Here is a 22,463-nt window from a genome sequence, read left to right on the forward strand (position 1 = left end):
TTGTCGTGGAAAAGGATGACATCTCTGATAGGCATATGGTCTGTTGTTTTGGTATGAGGCTTTTGTTGACTGTAGTAGCTAGCAATAGTAAGCCATGCGTTCACCATTTGCTGATCGTGGAGAAAATCAATGAGAAAAAATCCACTTGAATAAAAAAAAGATCATTCTAAGAACTTTTCCAGTTGACGGACAGGTTTTGACTTTCACTGGGCAGCCCTCTTCCTTCCTTCGCCACTCCTTACTTGCCATTTTTGACTCTGGAGTGTAATGATGGACCCATGTCTCATCACATATGACGATGAGCCTAAAAATTGTCCTCTTCTTGCCGAAATCGATCCAGAAGTCTCTCATGGATCTCCAACCTGACCTGTTTTTTTATTTTCAGTCGATAACCTCGGAGCCCATCAAGCACTAATTTTTCTAAAGACAGGATGATCAGCGATAATGAATCGAGCATTCCCATAAAAGACACCCACTTCTGACGCAATTTCTTTAACAGTGAACCAGCAATAACCTTCGATAAGCTCTTAAACAGCTCGAATGTTGTCAGGTGTGAGACTTGACCTTGGGTGTCAATCACGACTTTAATTTTTCTAAACTTTCTTGCCCACCCTTAAATTGTCTGGCCCATGTATACACTCAGTTGTGGGATAGTGTAGCATATCCAATCTGTATCTTTAAAAGAGTTAAAATTTTCACAGGTTTAATGCCTTCATCAGTTAAAAACTTTATGATTATATGTTGTGCAAGAGATGACAGAACCTCTTGCTCACTCATGGCTGTACTGACAACAGAACAGAATGGAGGAGCTAACCAAGCTGGTTTTCTCTCTCTCTCTCTTACACACCGAACATTATTAACCCCCCACTCTGCCATCCAGCTCGGAACTGCTTGCTGCGTAGAATAGCAAAATTACCATTTAAATTTGATTCACCCTCATTGAATATAATGAAAAATTTAACACAAGTATACTGACTTGCTTGAATTAAATACAAAGCAGTCTTGAAAGAACTTTGTTCACAATACAGCAAACTGAATGTTTTTATTGCTATATATTTAAATGAGTTTTTTATTCATTTAAACACATATCATTCCATAACCTGTTACATATGTATACAGAAATACATATTCTAAAGTGTTGATGGAATTCATTATAAAAATGTAATAACTGTTAATTATCAGGAGAAATATTTGAAAGTATAGTAGAGTATTTAGTAAAAATCATAAAAGAAAAACACCTGACAAATTCAAAAGCGTAACACTCTTTGAATAATATCTTGCACGTAATCCTTTAATTATGAAATAGCTTACAGAAACAAACCTGAGGAAACATTGTTTTTATCAATTTTAATAAGTAAACTAACTAAATTTAACTAATTATAATAAGTAAACGTAAAACAAATAAGTAGATATTCAAATTACAAACTAAAATAACCTTATTGAGTAAACTCAATAAGTTTACAGTAAACTCTACACACTGATATCTAAGAAGACAAAGCATTGTGGGTTATATTAATGTACCTGTTTTTCTAAAAGTGTGATTTTATCACTGACATGTTGATTATTATTCATTTCCCTAGTTCTTCTATTCTGCTCTTCTTCAAGTTTTCTTCGTAATTCAACTAACTGAGATTCAGCTTTACGACGGACCTCACTTTCATTTTCCCACTTTCTTTGAGACTGCAAATGGAACAGAATATTTCAATGATTTACATGAATTATCATCATACACAATATTTTATAATAATTAATTTTCAAAAACAAGTGCAGCATGTATGTATTTTAGACATCACATAAAATTTAGATGGAAAAAATTAATCTACTAATATAGTATTAGATAATGCTGAAAAAGATTTGGAAATGTGTTATGGAACAGATTAATTTTTTTTTTAGCTAAATTGGGTTAAAATATAGAGGAAGAATTATTTACAATCTATGCTACTATACCACCTCAGCACACAGCAATCAATGATAATGAATGAGCTTGTACTAAGTTTTTCCTGTTTCTCTTTAATAAAATGAATTCACAAGGATAAAATTTCAATCCTATACTGGTATCATATATATATATATATATATATATATATATATATATAATTTTTTTAATCGCAAGAAAAAAGTTATTAAAGGTATTTTATAGCACTTTTTTTTATATAAAATTAAAACTAAAAATGAAATTGTCACTTTTGTAACAGATACACTTCTACTTAATGAGTTATTTAGTCACTTGAAATAGGGAACAATACTGAACATACAATGTATCATGTGATGCATATTACGCAATAACAGTAATTTTCTTGCTGTTTTTATTCTTGCTGTTTGTAGTTAAGTAATAAAATGTGGGCGAGCTATAAGGACATGAATATTTACTGTAAGGGATAGAAGAAATTACGGTTTATTAAGAAAATTAATAAATTTCTTTATGCTAAAAAAATCATTGGAACCATCTGAATCCAATAGGCTACTAATCTAAAGATTTAAGTAATGTACTAGAAAAACATTCCCTCAAATCAAACTACAAAGTCAACAAAATTTAACCATTTTATAATTCCTTTCCTTTTATTATGTCTTCAATTACTATTAATTTATTTACTCTCCTAAAAATATTATTGGCTCTGAGCAAGACAGTATAACTATTATGACAAAGGCAATCCTTCTGTGGGTTGTGGTTTCCTTCCTTTTCCTTTATTCCTTCTTCTATAGACAAGTGCCTTGAGGGTGGGTCAGCCACCTGATTCCAACTGCAACATGCTGCTTTATCTCTGGTAACTGACATGGTAGCCACTTCTTTATTGAAGCTGGGATAGAGATGCTGCATACTTCGAGAGCTACAGAAGAATATTGTTTTCTATCTGGAAATATACAAAAAGTTGAACTAGTAGCCGATATGCCTACTAGACAAAGCCAAGCTTCCTTTTCCTAATTAATCAAGAACATTACATATTCAAGTTTTCACTTGCAGTCTACTTACAAACAAAAATTTCAGGTAAAATGTATCCACACATCGACTATAGATAAGAACCCATCTACAAAAATGAAATTCATTCATACATTCAAATAAATGCTTGGATGACCATATATTTAGCTAACAGAACTGCTTACTAATAATTATGTAGTTTTGTTATTTAGATGTATAAAGGTATCTTAATGTCTTCAATCTATTTATGTTCTATTTTAGGACAATCCATAATCATTCAACATTAATCTGTAATAAAACAACTGGATTCACAAAAAGTACAGAAAAAGAAAAGTAATTACTTGAAAATATTTATGATCACATTAAAGCATAATAATAGAGTGAAAGTATAAATTACACAAGATTACCAACCTCTTTGAAGTCATGTTGTAGCATAGTTATATTTTTCTCAAGACGAGTCACTTCTTCACGAATTTCGGCTTCTCGTCTTGCAATTTCATCACGTTGTGAAACCAATGTATGCTGTTTTTCCTCAAGAGCCTCAACTACTCTTCGTTCTTTCTCAATTTGTAGCTCAAGTTCCCTTGTACTCATATTTTGCATCTGTAAACAAACAATCTTATAAAAAAACCATTCTGGACATTTAAAGTGATAGTAATTAAAGCTAAAAAAATTGTTGTTTTTACATAAATATAAACAGGTGTTAGGGAGAGGAAAGAGAGCTAAATCAATGATAGAAATAGTTAAATCCATAATTTACTTATCAGGAAGAGAAAGACTTTACTAGCAGTTCAGATGAGTGATTTTTGGCAATCCCTTCTAGAACCTGGATTTAGTATTGAGTGATTGCCATTTCTTTCACCAGTATGAAGATCTGACTGAGTACCTGGGTGGTAAAAGGATTATAAAAAGTAAAAGTTATATCTGATAAAGCATTCGAAATTATATTTAAACATCTATTATTTTAAAATATGAATAAATCAGTAAGAATTGATATACTCTCTGAATTAAGCTGTCTTAGGAGAAGTAGGACTGAAAAAAATATACTCACAGGTATGCAAAATTAATGTAGAAAAGTACTCAATACAAATGAAAGGAATATTTTTTAGCATAAAGATGAAATACTAAGAAACCTAGAATTACACCCGAAACTAGTAAAAATAATAGAACTAATGTTAACTGACATAAATGCCAAAATAAAATTCAGAGGAGAAATATCAGAACCAATCCCAATCAAAACAGGTTTAAGACAAGGAGATGGAATATCCCAACTGCGCCCTAGAATATGTAATGAGAGAATGGTAAAAAAAGATCCACCACACGCAACAATTGAAGCAAGGAAACATGTAAACCATATCGTGTAAACTGTAAACCAAACATGTAAACTGTCTACAATTTGCAGATGACCTAGCGTTTCTAGCCAATGACATCGCAGAAGCTAGAATTCAAGTAACTTCATTGGAAGAGCTAGCAGGAAAAATAGGCCAAGAATATCATATGAAAAGACTAGAATAATGGCCATAAATCCACTGGTATTGAACCACGTAATCATAAACGGACACAAAGTCGAGCTAGTTGGAACGGTTTAAATATTTAGGAGAAAACATTACACATGACCTCAAAGAAAAAATAAACTGGAAAGAAAGAATGCATCTCAATATATACCAAACTCTAACATTACAAAACTGTAATCAGACCTATAATATCATATGGAAGCGGAACACGCTTCAACCTAAGATCCAACATTTTATACTCAGCAGAAATGCAAAGAATAGAAAAAAGAATTCTAAGAACATGCATAAATAAAAGACGATTTACTGATGGGGGAGAATGGAGACTCATACCAAACTAAGAGGAATATAAAGATACAGAACCAGCTCTAGACTACTTTAGAAAGAAAAGAATCTTCTTCTTTAGACACATAATAAGAACAGAACCGAACAGGCTTGTCAGGAAACTGGTCAAGAAATACTGGAATATGTCCAAAATACCAACCTAAATAACCAAAATTAAACAAGATATGCAAGAACTAGAAATCACAATAGAAGATTTACGAAACAAAATTGAAAATATAGAAATACTAAAAGCAAACTCCAGATTTAAAATTATAGAAAAGAAAACAACAACAGGATTTGTTCAGAAGAACTCAAAAAAGCAAGATGACAGAATGAAGTATTGGGAAGCAATCAAGAAGAAAAATAAAAATTAACGATGAACCACAGTTGACTAAAGTGATTTCAAAAAAAAAAAAACTGTGATTTCAAAAAAAAAAAAGATAAAAGCAGAAGTAGACAAATGTGAGAACTACTTTAAAGGTTAACATCAAGTGCTTCCCAATTACTAATTAGAATAATTTAAACAACAAAAGATAGAAAGAAGGTGGACAAAATGAAAACTAATCTGGCTTCAGAATAAGCACAGGAATATGAAAATAAGTTTTAGTCATCGGACTACTTTTATTTAGAAAGCACAATGAAAAACTATGTTTACTTCGGAAAAACTGTTTCTTTAGAATGAAAAGTTTAATAAAATGATAAGGAGCCACATATAATTTGCAGATTACCTTTCTTGTACAAAATATACAAGTGCTATCATTAATAATATATACATAAATAACAATTTTTAATTTTTTAGAGGATTTTTCATAAAATATTTTTTATTATTAAAGTACACGTATTCACATTATTTCATGTTAATGAGCTTACAAATAATTAAAAAAGTATTAACAATGCCAAGAAGTAAGTACCTAAAAAGAAATAAAAACATTTTTAATTAACTTACATGAACTGTACTCAATAATTTTATTTTATGTAACTTTATCCTTTTAAATACTATTGTATTCTATTTATATACTGTGGGGGGTGTTCATTATATTTGCAAATTCTGTGTTTTATTTAAGGTTATGTTATATATCCTTACTATAAAAAAAAAACTAATCCACTTAACAATAATCACAAGATAGAAGAAATTTAAAAGAAAAAGTCATTAAGAGTCACACATCTGAAAGTGGATTTGTGAAGTATGTATAACTGTAGATATACATCACAATTTCAAAACTATAATAGTTTTTATTTCCTACAAAGAGTATACAAGCTATGAAAAAAATTAAGAGACATCAATATTTATTTCATATTCAAAAAACTATAACTTTTTTAAAAATCAATAAATAATTCTGTTAAAGATATTTTAGGCTATTAATTTAACTAGTTTTAATTTCATGAATATTTTCAAAATACTCACATTATTATCCACCTTCATCCGAGAACCCAACAGACATGAAAAAAAATAAAATAAAGAGAAATCAATTTATAATGCAGTTATATTAAGAAAAAATACAGCAAAGCTTATAAAAATTGAAATACAAGCTCTTTTTAAGGACTGCAAACAATATTACAATTAAACACAGCTTTATTTTATCTATGGATTTGTTAGTCACATTTGGATTAGCATAAACGTTTTTGGTAATTTATGCTCATAAACTGCTGCTGTGCAAAAACAAAATACACACAATCAAATCTTGTTTATCCACATTTTTTTTCTATTTTGGATATTTATAATGATGGTTAAATTATCAACTAATTAATATTTCATAGTATTATTGATATTTTAATTTTTAAACACAGTACAAAACTGTATTCTATTAATAATTCCTGGATATGTAGTGCAGAGAATATTACGGTCTAATTCTGTTTACAGAGAATGTGTTGCCTGTTGTTGAAAAAACTGTAAGTGAAATTATGTTTGTTGCACACAAGAATAGGAACCAAAGGATTTCAAGGTATTAAATCACTGTTATTGTATATGTTGATGAAGATCTGACAGAAAACAATTTGGAAGAATTATTAATACAGACTGCTAATCTGTCTTGTATCAAATCACCTGGAACTGTTAAGTTATGGCACCCATCACACTTATATATACATAAAGGGTGGAGCAGAAAAACTGCTAGTACTAACGGTAAGTGGGGATACTGACCTCTGGCAGACAGCTCAGATGCAAACTATGCAGTTTCAGTTGCTATAGAGCATTGAAGCATATAACATGTGTTTGCTGTCGAGCAGTTTTTTTAGAAACAATGATTCAGGTTCAATGCTTTTTCGTCAAAATTTTAATGTTGAATGTCGAGGTGCAGTTCCAGATCGCAACACCAAACTCCGATGGGTTGAGGAGTTTAGAAGTATTGGATCTGTGAAGAAAAACCAACTGGCCTTTTCCGTTTAATCCAAACTATGGAAAATGTAGACAGAGTGCGAAGGGCAGTTGTTGCTAGTCTGAAACAATCTGCTAGGTGACAAGCTGTAGCGCTGGGTATGTCATGTCATTCGCTTCATCGTATCTTACATGGTGATCTCAAATTTCACCCGTACAAAATAATGATCGTCCAACAGCTAACTGAAGGAGGATTTTGTGCAACGCAAAGAATTTTGTGGCATAACGAATGCCATTCTTATGGAAGATGCAAACACCCTAATAATGATGAGTGACGAAGCCCATTTCCATTTGGATGGCTATGTTAATGTACAGAATTGTTGGTTCTGGGTGTTTGAGAACCCATGTGAACTACACCAAAAACCAAACCACAGCTCAAAAGTAACAGCGTGGTGCGGTGTCTCAAAGATAGGGATTGTTGGTCCTTACTTTTCTGAAGAGGGGGAACCACAGTACAGTGATATCAATGCGCTACATCGCTATGTTAAACAACTTCCTGCATCCAGAACTGAAAAGGCGTCGGAAGAACATGAGAGAAATGTGGTTCTAACAGGATGGTGCCACAGCTCAGAAGGCAAAGAAAGCATCAATTGAAGTGGTTCAACAGATGTTTCCTGGACATGTCATTTCATGATTTGGCGATGTTTCTTGGCCCCCAAGTTCTCCCAATCTATCAATTTGTGACTTCTTTTTGTGAGGCTACCTGAAATCAAGAATGAACAAGCCACACACAATTGAAGACCTGAAAATTTCTATTCATTAAGAAACTGAAGTTGTGTAAAATGAAATGTTGGAGAAAGCGGTGCAGAGCATTGAGGAGAGGCTCCGAATTTGCATCCGACAAGAAGGATGTCATCTTGCTGACATTATTTTCTGAACCTAATTAAGGTATGTTGATTTCAGAAATGCAATAAAAATATCATTATAATATAATGTAATATTATTTTTTCTATAATTAAAACAACTGAAGTTATTCAGTATTGAAAAACATGCGTTTCTTCTGCTCTACCCTTTATTAAATTTAGTTTGGATCTCAATAACTATTTTTTCAGCAAAAATAAATTTACATGTAAACATTAACATGTTAAACATTAATGCCTTATAAAAAAAATGGACAGTTTTAGTCATAGTTTATTAAATGTTCAGTAAATAATGAAAAAAAGTTAAGAAATGAGTATGAATAACATGTAATTTTTGGGCAAAATTCAGGAAATAAACAAAGTAAAAAATAGATTTTAAAACATTCATGTTTGTTTATCTTGTATCTAAAACACTACTTTTAACTGTTATTAAAGAACATATTTTTCCACATACCACTAAGGTATCAGTTGTTACAACTAATAATTAATTATTACAAATCCTCTAAAAACAGTGAGCACAGTGTTTGCATTCTGAATAACTGGAACCCAGAATTAATTGACTGTAAATAAATGTAAGAGTGAAAAAAAAATTATAACAGTATTTAATATTCTTACCATGTCAACATCCCTGTTTTTTCCTCCCTCAGTGAGAAGTCTGTAAAAAAATAATTAGATTTAAAAAATAATTTTCTAAAGCAGATTATACATATCAACTAGAATACTCAACAACTAAAACGGGTTCTATTAGGCAACACGCATATCAACTGTTTTTAATAAGAAAGATATCTGCTTCAAAAAAGGGGAAAAGTGACTCAACCAAAATAATTAACTTGCATCAGATGCTTGTTACAGTAATTTTTCAACACAAAATGATAGGGTTCAATATCCGTTCATAGTCAAAATTTATACTTCACTATTCACTATTCAGGTAGAAGGGGGGCTGAATATGGAGACATCCTAATGAAAGGTACTATGGTACTGTGTATGTAAAAAAGCTTTGGTAGTAGGAGTCTCTTTAAGCACAGGAAGAAATGTCCTTGGAACTAGAAATGGCAAAGCATTATTTATAAAAGGCTACTTAAATTTATTTGAAGCATTAATTTATTCAGGGATCACACAAGGATACTAAACTGAATTTTAAAAACATTTTCATTATATATTATTCTGTCAGCTTAATAACATTAGTAAATTTGAAATGAAATAAATAATAGAAGAAATAAAGAAGGTAAATTAAAATAGAAAACTCTACTGATTAAGATTAATTTCTATAAGAAAAGATTTACAAAAAATACTTTTTGTTTTACATTAAAACCTAACACTGAGATGTTATATAGATGATCTTATATATTCCATCCAAGTAATAACAGTTGCTTCTTTCTGAAAAATACATTCAGGTTTAGATCAATAATAACTTTACAAAAATGATTATTCATTTTATAAATTACAGTTTATTTTTACTGCATACAAGTTAGCTTAAACTTATATATATTTTATATGAAATGTGACAACAGTGAAGTTAGCCAGTACATGAAGAATTAAATGCAGGATCTGAAACACCATCACTGATTTGTCATGTAGTAATTTGTTGCTGCAAAAGAATACAGAGTCCAGTGCAAAGAGATCAAAGGGTTTGAGTAACATCGCAGGGTTATGTATAGGAAAGAGATTCTGCTTTCATTTATACAAAATTAGGAAGTCTTTCCAAACCTGGTTATTAATGTCATTACTACCACAATCAATCAGTAATTACCCTTTTTTTCCACTGAAACAAGAATCAAGGTGATAAAATTCAGGGCTCTTCAAAGTGAGGGTCTCAACCCTCAGGGGGGTTGTGAGAACGTTTGAGGGGGTCATAAGTTGTTTTGAGCACACTACTAATTATAAAGTAATAATATACAGACCACATTTAAAATTTATGATTAAACAGTGATAATCACTGATGTAATTTGTGATTTTTCAACACAATTTACATAAATGCATTGTTGAAACATTTAATGATTTTTTAAAGTGATTTTATAATTTAGTATTTTTTTATAATTATAGTAATGTACCATAAGTACTAATTCAAAAACAAAGGAGTCTAAAATCTACTTTTAATATGTTAGAAATCAATATATATTATTTTACTGAAATTAATATTTTTAAGATTCATATTATTCCTCTGTACTGTTAAATAATACAAAGTAAACCATGTAGTACAGAATACTGAGATAAAACTTTCCTTACATTAATTTTATAATGAATAAAATTATTTTACTAATGTTTATTTCATCTTTATTTTTATTCATGATAAAATTAAGGTAGTTTAAGTCTTATTTAAATATTCTGCATAAGGTGGTTTACATTATAGAATTAAAAATATAATTTACATATATATTTAACAGAACAAGTCCTGACTGACTGATAATACACACTGAACAAAAACTACAACAGATAAATTGATGAAAATTTGTATAAAAGTTCCTCTACAGTTAAATACTCGCTAAGAGAGGAATTTTTTTAAATTCTGAGTTTAAAGGGAAATGAGGTATTATTAATTTCACTATTTTTTTAATTTCGGAACAAACGAAGATATCAATTTGATTTTTGGTGAATTTAATTTTTATGCGAGTATAAAAAAACCAATTTCTAGATTTTTTGAGATTCAACCTTGAAAGGGATGAAGGTAAAAAAATTTTGAACAATGACTGCACATTTTTCCCATTACCAAATACATGTAAAAAGCTAAAATTAATGAATACATGTAAAAAAAGAAGAATTCATTAAAATATAAAATATCTCACCGAAGATGGGCTTGGGCCTGAAAATGTCTTGAACATAAAAAAGTAAAGGTAAGAGTGTTCTCTAATTCTGTACTATGCAGAGACTGAAAAAATATTATTATGTTATATATAGTTATTTAATGTACAGAGGAAAAAAATTACTAAAAAAAAATTTAATCTAAATTAATATTATAATTAATATTAAATATATATATTTAAAAAATTATTTTAAATAAACAACTAGTACAAAATATTGAGATAAAACCATCTTACCTTATTTTTTCTATAAATTATTTATAAATAATTTTATTTTTTAAATTTTATAATGAAATAACAGAATTATTTCAATTATGACTGAGGATGAAGAATCCTGCAAAAGTACTTTCATGAAAAATTAAGATAAGATTGTCTTATCTCAATATTCTGTACTAGATGGTTTATTTAATAAAATTTAAATATAATTTAACAGTACTGAGGAATAATGTGAATCTTAAAACGATTAATTTCAGTAATATATATATATATATATATATAATAAAATTTTAAGTAAACAATTCAGTCTTTGCAATATTTGGGACAAATATCTAGATTTTTTATTATTATATTAAAAAACCTAACCCATGGATAAGTGGTTAATATCAAAGAGTAAACTATAAGGTGATTCAGAGGTTGTGAATTTGACAGTAGCCTGACAACCAAGCGGTAACATGGAAAGTACTCATAAAAGCATTCTCGCATAAAAGAGAAAATACACTGAGACTAATTTACAATATGGATTTACATTTATTGCATACATAATGAGCATTGATCAGTTTGTTTAATATATAATAAGTGTTTGGCAAGTGAAAACATGAAATCTACAAAACTGAAGAGACAGGCTACTCTAAGTCTGTGGAGGTTTTTGAAAAGTGTTGCAGCCCTCAAAAAAGCAAATGTTATCCAAGGAAACTCATGTACTTACTAACACTCTAACACACTAACTCTAACTCTAACACTTACAAGCATCTTATGAAGCCTAACTGTAAAGACCAAAAATTTGTTTACAATCAATGAAGAACTTGGCCTACCAACAGCAATCAGAATGACTGAAATTATTGATGGGCAAAAATATACAGACAACTTAAGAAAAAGTCCCCTGTTAGACATACAGTGACTAGTCGAATTTTGGAAATTTGCAAGGACCAATTTGGGAACTAATTGAAAGAATTAAAGAAAATTTTAAATTTGCAATCCAATTGGATGAATCAACATTGCAAAAGTGTCAGAGGTATTGCTACAATAACAATGGAAAATTTACTTTTTTGTAGACAGTTAGATAGGTGGGCATAAATCAGGTGAAGCAATCTTTCAAAAAGTAGACGATTTTTTTAAAGAAGTAGGGTTAAAATGGGAAGACTGCATTGGAGTTTGTACCAATGGTGCAGCAGCAATGACAGAAATAAATGATAGCATTCATGCTATTACTTTCACTCACTGCATGATTCATCAAGAGATACTTGCAGAAAAGGAAATTTGTATTGTATAATTAAATGCAGTACAAGATTCAGTGAAAACTGTTAATTTTATTAAAAGCTGAGCTCTCAATAGTCACCTCTTTTCAAAATTATGTGAACAAATTCAACGCCCGTTTACTCCACAGAAGTGTGATGGCTGTCATGGGGTCAGGCTACACAAAGGCTAGTAATATTAAAAAATGAAGTAATGTTATTTCTATCAAAAGTAACTCAGATTTGATAAAATACTTTCAAGATGTGAATTGGCTTTGTAAACTATGTAACTTGTCAGATATACTTGAAAACTTAGTAACCTTAATTAATCTTTGCAAGAACAAACCAATGTTTTTACATTGATATCTAAAATTTAAGCCTTCATAAAAAAAATTAATATACAGTTATGTATATTAATAGCTTTATAAGATGATGGTAAATAGCTCATATGAGAAGTTTTCATGTGTGAAGGACTTCATTAAAGATAACGAGCTAAGTTTTGATGCAATCGAACAAATTATAATTGACCACTTCGTAAGTCTTGAAACTCATTTCAAAAAATATTTTGTGTTAGAATTAGTTGTCAGCCGATTTGACTAGATGAAAAATTCATTTGGCATTAAACTAGAAAAAGTCAACCATCTCTCATTAAAAGCAAAAGAGTTTGCACAACTTACAAGAGATATTATTCAAATATAAACTTTTTGAAAAAGAGCTTAAACTCCTTCTGGATTGGCAACAAAGCAGCATATCCAATATTGTCAGAACTTACCATAAATGCCCTTCTTCACTACACTTCCACATGTCTGTAAGAAATGGCTTTTTCGGTGCTAACTTCTATTAAAATAAAGCATCGATCAAGTCTGAAAATAGAAATGCTACTGAGACCTGCTATCACCAAAATAAAGCTAAGATTCAGTCTTTTGTATCACAGTATGCAAGCACATCAGTTTCATTAAATGTAATGCTATTCTTATATTTTAGTTTAACAATTTTCAGTATTATCTGTATTTACTTTTATTTTTATGGTAATTTGGTTAAGAGAGCCATCAAAAATTTGATTTTGAAAGTGGGTCGCTATAAAAAAAGTTTTAAGAGTTCTGAAATAATTGATGACTTTCAAATCTTTTAATTATTTAAATTAGGCTACAACTATCTATCTATAATCATTATCACTGAAAACCTAAGAAGAATAATATAAAATTAATCCAAGAATTATACTGTTCATGCATGAACTAAGGACAACAATAAGTCCACATAATTAATTATAAAGACAGATCAGCATCAAAGGCCCATAAACAATAGAAATATAAAATCCATACTGATCAATGACAAAGGAACTAAACTCAACTCAAGGAGGCTACATAGTTAATTGTATACGATAACTCATAGAATGACTGGGAATTTTGCTGACATTTCACGTCTGGAATTTCTAACTAGCTATGAGAGAGGGCGTAGTGGCAAAATTCCTAGTCTCTAATTAGAATTTACTACAAAAATTCTTATCAGATGAGAGAGACTTTTCTTAAGTAACAGCAAAATTAATTTTTAAATGTTTTAACCATTACATATGTATAAACAAGATCCTTCAGCAGTACTGTATATCTTTTTTAATGAAAAAATGATTTAAAAATAAAATCTGTAGTAGTTTACTAAATTTTTCTTCACATAATTTTAAGTAAATTATCATTTTGAATCCTCTTAATGATATAAAAATAAAAACCAATCAGTTTAATATGATAATTTAATAATTATACTTCTACATAAGTATTTGAACAACTATTAAAAAAAAAAATTATAAATTAACTCTAAACTAGAAAAGTATGTAAATACAACTTAAGAGAGAAAATATTCAATTTACTGATAGTCCCGTGAATATGTGAAACCAACAAAAGGAAGATGGTTTCCAGCAAATGCCTTTGGCATAGGGAAATTTTCTTCAGGCGTTTCATCTTTTTCAACATCATCAAAATGACTTGTATCATCATCTCCACTTAGTTCAGGAACCACAGGCGGAGCACCTAAGAACAGACAGCAGTAAATAAAATGAAAGTGAAAGAAAAATGGAAAGTTTAGAATTAGAACTACAAGATCTACATAAAACATTTGCAGTTGCTTGAAAATTTTTAATAATAAGATGCATTTGAGCACTATCAGGAAGTAGATTTATTTTTTTTTTTATATAAATAAAACAGGTTAAGTAAATATTAGTTTTGTACTGAATTCATAACAGAATCATTAAGCTAGTAAATATGTATTTTCAAAACATAATTTAATTATTTTTTTATTTTTTATAATACATTACTTTTGGTACACAGGATGAAATTAAAATTACTACTGCAAATAATTATTTCATTGGCAAATCTTACTTCATAGATTCAGCCATCACAATGGCAAATCTTAAAAAAATAATATAACTTGGGAATAAAACAGATCATGAAGATTTCTCATGAGATACATAATTAAAAGGCTAATGCCTCATTATAACACAAACTCACAACTGCAATCAAAGATCAGTTTTAATACATTCAGTGCTGATGACAACATGATGGCGTCATTAACAGGGAACTGCTCTGTGCATTAGACACTGCCTATGCGTCAAGGGTAAGGCATTCTTTATCCTCTCTTAATCTTTATCAGCAACCAGTAAGGGTTTCATTATTGAATATTAGCACGGAGAAATGATTCTTTGGATTGAGTATGTAGTTTATCTTTACCTTTTTGTTTTATACTTAAACAGCTTTGTTCAACATATTGTTTTTTTACAATTTCTTTGAGATTATTTTACAGAAAATCAGGTTGTACAAACTTTTAGATTATTTTTTTTTTTTTATTAATTTATTTTAAAAATGCTTAATATTAATAACAAAAAGTATTTAGAAAATTTTTTTTTTAAATTTCCTCAAAAATAAACAAAACTAAAAAAATTACCTTTTAGTAATGGAATTGTATCATACTAAAGTATAAAAAAAGCCTAGTTTATTTATAAAATTATACATAGTTTTGTTATCGTTTTATGATATTTGTTTTTGACGTGATTTTTTTAGGCCCTAGTTCACAGTTATTGATATTAATAATATTAAAGTTCTTGTTATTTTTAAATCATATTCTTTTGTTTGGTACAATATTTATCTTGAAGAAAATTTTGCTAAGTATAATAAAACATGCCTGCATTTTCTATGTTTAGTTTCTTTAAATTTTCATTTCAAAATGAAATATGCACAGTAATTGGTTTAGTTTTTTCTTTACATTTAAAAAGTTTTAAAATTAAAAGATTTAATTAGAAAATGGATTATTATTAGCATGCTAAAAATGCTTATAATTTTTTAATATCAATATTGCAGCTTATTACTTTAGTTTTTGATTTTTATTTGTTTCAGAATGGAATCGCAGTCTTCCACTTCTGGAACCAGCAGCTTGCACAAAGAAAACTAGACAAAATTGAATCTGAAGAAAAACTGGCGCATATAATAGATTAACTACTTCTTTCGACTATTCTTTTAACAACTATTTCTTTTAAAATATGGAATATAATTTAAATATGTTATGTGTGATCAGTTATTAGAATTTAAGTATTTTAAAATAATAAATTCTTTTAAACGATTTTTAAAGGATATATTTTTTTGATAACCTCAAAATAATTGTTAGAATAAAGTAAATTAATAATTTACCAATTTTACAAAAAAAAAATACAGACTACTTATAACAAATTTTATTAGATAGTATAGTTTTTGTCAATTGTTCCAATTTTTATGAGCTGTAATCTTTATAATCACTGTTACATGTTCTAATAAAAGCTAGCTTCTTTATTAAATTTTTATTAAAATCTTATTAAAAATTAAAAAACTGTTACTCAGAAAAGACAAAATTTAAATGTAAATATATAGAAATGTTTTTTGGAGAATTATAATTGCAGTAAATTATAATGTAAGAAGACTGCCTAACATTGTTCCGACAGACAGAACATTAACAAATCGAAAAATAAATGCCAAGAAGCAATGTAATGGGTGGTTTGCATAACTGTACCGGTCATTTACATGCTGCTTGCATATACAAACAAGGTGGCACCACTACCACTATGGTGCCATATGGTGGCATGTGGCATATTGTGACACATGTTATCATCACATATTTTCAAGGTAATGAAACTTGTAGACTTAAAAAAAAAAGTAGCTATATATGCTAGAATTTTGAAGTCGAGAGTTCTAAAGTTTGAATCCTAGTAAAGGCAGTTACTTTTATATAGATTTTAATACTAGATCATGGATACCGATATTCTTGTGGTTAGGTTTTAATTAACCACATATATCAGGAATGGTTGACCCAAGACTGTACGAGATTACACTTCATTTACATTCATACATATCATCCTCATTCATCATCTGAATATCTTATGGTGGTTCCAGAAACAGAAAAAAGAGAGAACTGTATATGCAAGTGTTATATACTAATTACAATCTATTTAAAAAACAGCCCAGCAGGAAAGTAGAGAAATAAGATTTAGTGGTGAATGTGTTACAAACTGTAGCTAAGAGCAGAAAAATATATCTTAATTTCAAAAAAGACTTACAGTCTCTCAAATTATCAAATGTCCATTGATCATTCTGGAAAAAGGGGTGCGACTTTATTTCTTCTACTCCATTTCTACCCAGTCTCCTTGTTCTGAAAGTTTAATAATAAATATATAATAAAAACTATCTTATTTATATAAAAAAAAGAAGTTTTCATAAACATTTAATCAATTATAGATTAAAATTATAAGATGCAATAACATCATATTTATTAATAAAAATTATAATGAGAATACTCTAAAAAAAAAATCTTGCACTATTATGCACAAGAAGATAGGCTTATCAAGATAGGCTCATTATTTTATTCTGTTTCCACTTTCCACCTAACAAACATCATCATGAACCAAGCTTCTAACTTGCCCACTCAAAGTTTTTTGACCTTAAATTAAGCATAACTCAAGAACAACTCAACCAATCTTCATCAAATTTTCACTCCACTACTATAACATAAATTTCAATAAAATTGATCTAATAGTTTTGGAGATTTTCAAAACTTTATATACAGGCTTATAAATAAATACACAGACACATTCCAAATTGCACACTAATCTCTCAGGAGGCGATTCTGTAGCTAAAAATAAGAAAAAAAGTTCATATACACATAGGCTAGAAAACAGTTCATTAGAAAGTGGGGGCTTGTGAAAATGTTAGCCCTGCTTTCTGCTTCCTCCATGAAATTAAACCATACTAAAATTCTTCGGGTACAAATCGAGGGTTAACTTATCTTTTTTTGATCTAAGAAATTGAATAAAAGATAATAAGAAAACTTAAGTAAGATAGAGGTCCAGATATCTATCTTACTTGAGTTTTAAGAAAAACAGGGTAAAATACAAAAACGTTTAGTCGGAAAATACACTTTTTTAGGTTTGGAATAAAATAACTTTATTAATTTATCAATAAGCAAATAAAAATTTCTAGTTAATTTTGTAGAGAGTTTAATTCTGAGAAAACTGATAAAAATAAAATAAACAAACTGGATTGGAAAAGTGATATGATCTTAAACAGAACAATTTACATACAAATGCTAAAAATGATTAAAAATAAATTTGAAAGGCATCCTTCTAAAATATATTGTATTTGTATTTTTTCATAGGTTGGCAATAACAGCTGATCAGCAATTAAGTTAGTGTCTAGCATTTGAATAGTATTTGTGCTATTATTGTTCAGCAAGTGATTCACAATGGGTGATATCAAAAATTTGTTATCATTTGGAGTTGACTTGTTAATTTATGGTAAAACAAATAAAAATGGATTGGATGATGTACATGAATAATGGGAAGATCATCCAGACCAAAGAGTACCAGATCGTAAAACGTTTGAGGTTTTGGAGAGGCAAGTTCAAGAAACAGGTATGCTTAAACCACAATGATTCAATTCTGATTCAGAACATTTTGTGAGAAATGCCAATGCTGAAGAAGCAATATTAAATTCGGTACAAGTATCTTCTACCTCAAGAATCAGAAGGTTGTCACAGCTTCCATGTTTCACAATCAAGTGTGTGGTGAATGCTATGGGAGCAACAATTATAGCCATTTCATACAACACATGAACAAGAGTTATTACCACCTGTTTTTGATACAGATAAAATACTGTTGATGGTTAATTAGAAAATGTGAACATCATCCTAATTTCCTAAGTAATATTCTACTTCTGTTGAATCCTGTTTTACAAGAAACGGTATTGTAAATTACTGAAACACTCACACATAGGCAGAAGAAAATCCCCATGAGACTGCTACAAGTCATTTCCAATTCGATTTTTTGTTTAACGTGGGTTGTATTCTTCTTCATGATAATCTCATTTCTTATTGCCAAGACTCAATTGACAGCAGCATTTGTATTTTTTTTAAACAAATCTGATGGAACTCTTAGAAGATATTCCACTTGCAGGCAGAGTGCAGATGTGGATTTCAATGATGGTGCATCTGCTCACTACTGTTATGATGTGGTGAATCATTTAAATAACACATTTAATAAGCAATTGATTGGTCAAAACAGACCAGTAAAATCGCCACCCTGATCTCCCAATATCACGCCAGCAGACTTTTTCTTTTGGGCTTGGATGAAGTCATTAGTCTATTCCACTCATATTGGTAGACAAGAAGAATTGAGACATCGTATAATAGAAGGTGGAGCTACTATTAGGAATAATAATAATAATGCTACTAGATGTGCCCAGTTATCATGGATTTGCTGAGCTGAACTATGCATTGAACAGAATGGCGGCCACACTGAGCAACTACTTTGAAGTAATATTAGCAGCTTTATCAAGTAACAATTTTGATATTTAATCATTTTTAGAAAAAAGTTAAAAAAAGTATGGGATTTTTATTTTTTTAATTTTATTTTTTATTCATTCTTTTCTGCTATTTATAAGCTTTCTATTTGTTTTCATTTACACTACATTGTTCAAATATTGATGAAAATTGTTCTATTTAAAATCGTATCATCACTTTTTCGACCCAGTTTGTGTGTTTTGTTTCTAAAAAGTTGAACTTCTCAAATTTGTGCTTAATTTTAATAAATGTTATTTACATCAACTTTCTCAGAATTAAATTCTCTTCAAATTTAACTAGAAGATATGTTTATTTGTTTATTAGTAAATAAACAAATTTATTTTATTCCAAACATAAATAAGTGTATTTTTTCACGTTTTACCCTGTTTTTCTTGAAACTTAAGTAAGATAGAGGTTCTGGGACCACTTTTATTCAATTTTTTTAATTATGATTTTTAATCGAAGAATTACAACAGAGGGAGCAGAAAGCAGGGCTAAAAGTTTCATGAGCTGCCACTTTCTAATGCTGTTTTCTGACCTATGTTTGTATAAACTTTTTTTCTTATTTTTGGCAATAGAATCATCTCCTGAGAGATGCAGAGGAAACTAGAATCACCTATATATGTAAATAAATATATAAAGAAACCACAATTTAAGTGAATGATATTTTTTGTACTCTTCATACCTCAAAAGGTAAAGAAAATTCATTTTTACCTCCCACTCCCACTATGGGATCGAAAGTAATACTGTACTTTTCTTTGAATAATCGCTAACAATTTACCTGTATACTTAACTCTACTAAAATTTTAAACAAAAACAATGCTCATGTGAGCATAATCTTGAACAAGTTTCAATATTAAGGATTTTTGGCTACCCTATACCTACGAGGCTCGGCTGATAAATTTTGTACACTAGCACGCTACACGAAGACAAAAGGTATTATCAAGTTGGGCGTGGTAGCACATTACAAGATGACTAAAATTCCTCTCTACAAATCTGTGATAATGCATTGAAATCCATTTACCGGTTTGTTTTCAGTAGCAGTTAAAATGGAGTCAAATATGATCAATATATCAACACAGTTAAAACAGCGTGCAGTGATCAAATTTTTAACAGCAGAAAAAGTGAATACAACAAATATTTTTCATCGTTTAAAAGCGATTTACAGTAGTGAAACTGTTTACAGGAGTACTATGAATAGGTGGGTGTCAAACTTTTGTGAATGTGGAACTAGTAAAGCGATAACTGAGGACGCACCTTGCAGCGAACAACCAGTTTCTGTGACTAACGAGAAACATCAAAAGGAGGTGAACAATTTGCTTCAAAGTGACCAACGAATCAACCAGCAACACATCGCTATTCAGTTAGGGATATCTAAAGAGCGAGTAAGCCATATTATCCAGTAACTGGGTTATCATAAAATCTGTGTACAACGGGTACTGTGCAAACTCTCTGATGGCTCTCTGCAAGCTGAAGTTTGAGCCTATTCTACATCTGTCATAATTGCTGGATTTGGCTCCGGCGACTTCCACTTCTTCCCTCATCTGAAAAGGGATCTCAAAGGTAATCATTATACCAAAAGATGAGGTGAAGGAAGCTGTGGTCACTTGGATATGAGAAAGGCGACCAGAATTTTTCAGCGAGGGAATGCAAAAACTTGTCGTATGTTGGGAGAAGTGTATCAGTGTAAACGGGGATTATATTGAAAAATAAATACTGCATTTTGTAACTATGATATTCTACTTTCATTCCAATATCTCTTTTCATTCCCATGCAACACATATAAGTGCAAAATTTATCAGCTGAGCCTTGTCTAAACAAATCTAACAATAATTTATTCAGTTATTCAGTAAATGAACATAAAAAAATTCATTTTTAGTAAAATAAAAAATGAAAAAACAATTCTATTCATACAAAATTATTTATTTGAAAGAAAAATAATGAAACCAAAAAATAATGTCCTATCATCATCACTAATTTGTTACAGAATAGAATGTATATATAAATACATGAGTGAATTTTCCAATTTTAGGAGTAAACAATTTTTTTTTTCAGTAAAGTGCTTGAGTTTATTTTGGAACTCCAAAGTTTTATAAAGCTTTTTCTTTATGAAAGTAACCTGATAACTCATGTCCTAATTACTGCCATGTAATTACTGTCATTTCTGAAAACTATCAGAATAATTATCTCTTATTTATCTATCATCTGGTTTTATCCTTAAAAATTTAATTCTAATTATGCAAACATCACAAAAACAAAAATATAACATGATTGTTGGGCTTGCTATGTTTGTTTACATATTACAAATGCCAACAGAGGCAACTAATTACTATGCAAAAATTATTCTTGTTGGCTAACATGATGAGAGAATTTCATATAGAAAGTTTAAAAAGAGTATACATAACAGTAAGCCATACGGATACTTTGACACATGACACCAATCCTTAAAAGGTACTATTTCAGAATACTATCAAAATACAGTAGTACCATAACCAGTACGATTGCTATATGGTAATACTATTTCATTAGAAAACTTTTTCTATTATGTATCTATACATGGTATAAAGATTTTTTGGTACTCACTGATCAAGGATCCAGTTATTTTTACATTATAAAAATTGCAATTCAAATCTCTTTTGTAGACTGTAATTCCAAGCAGTATACCACTTGGTTTAACAAATAAAGCTAATGAACTCTTATCACTGTGTCCAATTCAAAAAATAAATTGTTAAAATTTGTGTGTCTTATTATTAGAGACCGGATTATATACAACATAAAAGTTTGAAATATGCATGAAAAGTGTCAAAATATGCAACTTTAAATAATAACAAAATTTTTTATTTCAAAATCAGCATACGATTTGTAAGTAGTTGAATAACATATCAATAAATTTGATAATTAACAATTATTTATCATTTTGTTACTTTTGTAAATGTAAACAATCAGGTTCTGTTCCAAATGTCCAGTAGTAAGATTGTGTCTTCGATCACTCAAAATATTTTTATAAGTAGAAAAGGATCACTCCACATCCACTGAGGTAACTGGGCAGTATTTGAATTTGGGTGCCATGTTAGCACTTGTTTCTGGTAAAAGTTCACCTGTTCCAATAAGAAAACTGTCAATCTGACAAAAAAGGTTCAAAGCCTGGGTTATTGTTCAAAATGTTTTCAAATTTTTCTTTAAGATTACATGGGAATACCTCTGGTAATGCAGAGTTCATTTGGCAGATTATATTTATTAACTGAATAGATTCAGTCAATGCCAAACCCTTAAATTTCAAGCTTTTTAATACTCACAGGCACGTGGGGAAAAATTAGTGCTAATCACAGCTACTTTTTTTTTACACTAGAATCGTTAAATGCTTTCTTGGACTGACAAACTG

General features: G+C 29.6%; 1 protein-coding gene across 3 annotated transcripts in view; it reads right to left on the reverse strand.

Moving 5' to 3' along the window:
- Rok (Rho associated coiled-coil containing protein kinase) overlaps positions 1 to 22,463 on the reverse strand; it is a 147,345-nt gene that overhangs the window by 65,058 nt on the left and 59,824 nt on the right. For all 3 annotated transcript variants that reach the window (XM_075358615.1, XM_075358616.1, XM_075358614.1), the window contains 5 exons: positions 16,806 to 16,897; positions 14,097 to 14,256; positions 8,602 to 8,641; positions 3,329 to 3,520; positions 1,522 to 1,680 (listed from right to left, as the gene is read on the reverse strand). In XM_075358615.1, coding sequence (XP_075214730.1) covers positions 1,522 to 1,680; positions 3,329 to 3,520; positions 8,602 to 8,641; positions 14,097 to 14,256; positions 16,806 to 16,897 — 643 coding nt within the window. The remainder of the gene's footprint in view (positions 1 to 1,521; positions 1,681 to 3,328; positions 3,521 to 8,601; positions 8,642 to 14,096; positions 14,257 to 16,805; positions 16,898 to 22,463) is intronic.

This window comes from Lycorma delicatula, chromosome 2 (assembly GCF_047948215.1).
Source record: "Lycorma delicatula isolate Av1 chromosome 2, ASM4794821v1, whole genome shotgun sequence".
Taxonomy (NCBI): Eukaryota; Metazoa; Arthropoda; class Insecta; order Hemiptera; family Fulgoridae; genus Lycorma; species Lycorma delicatula.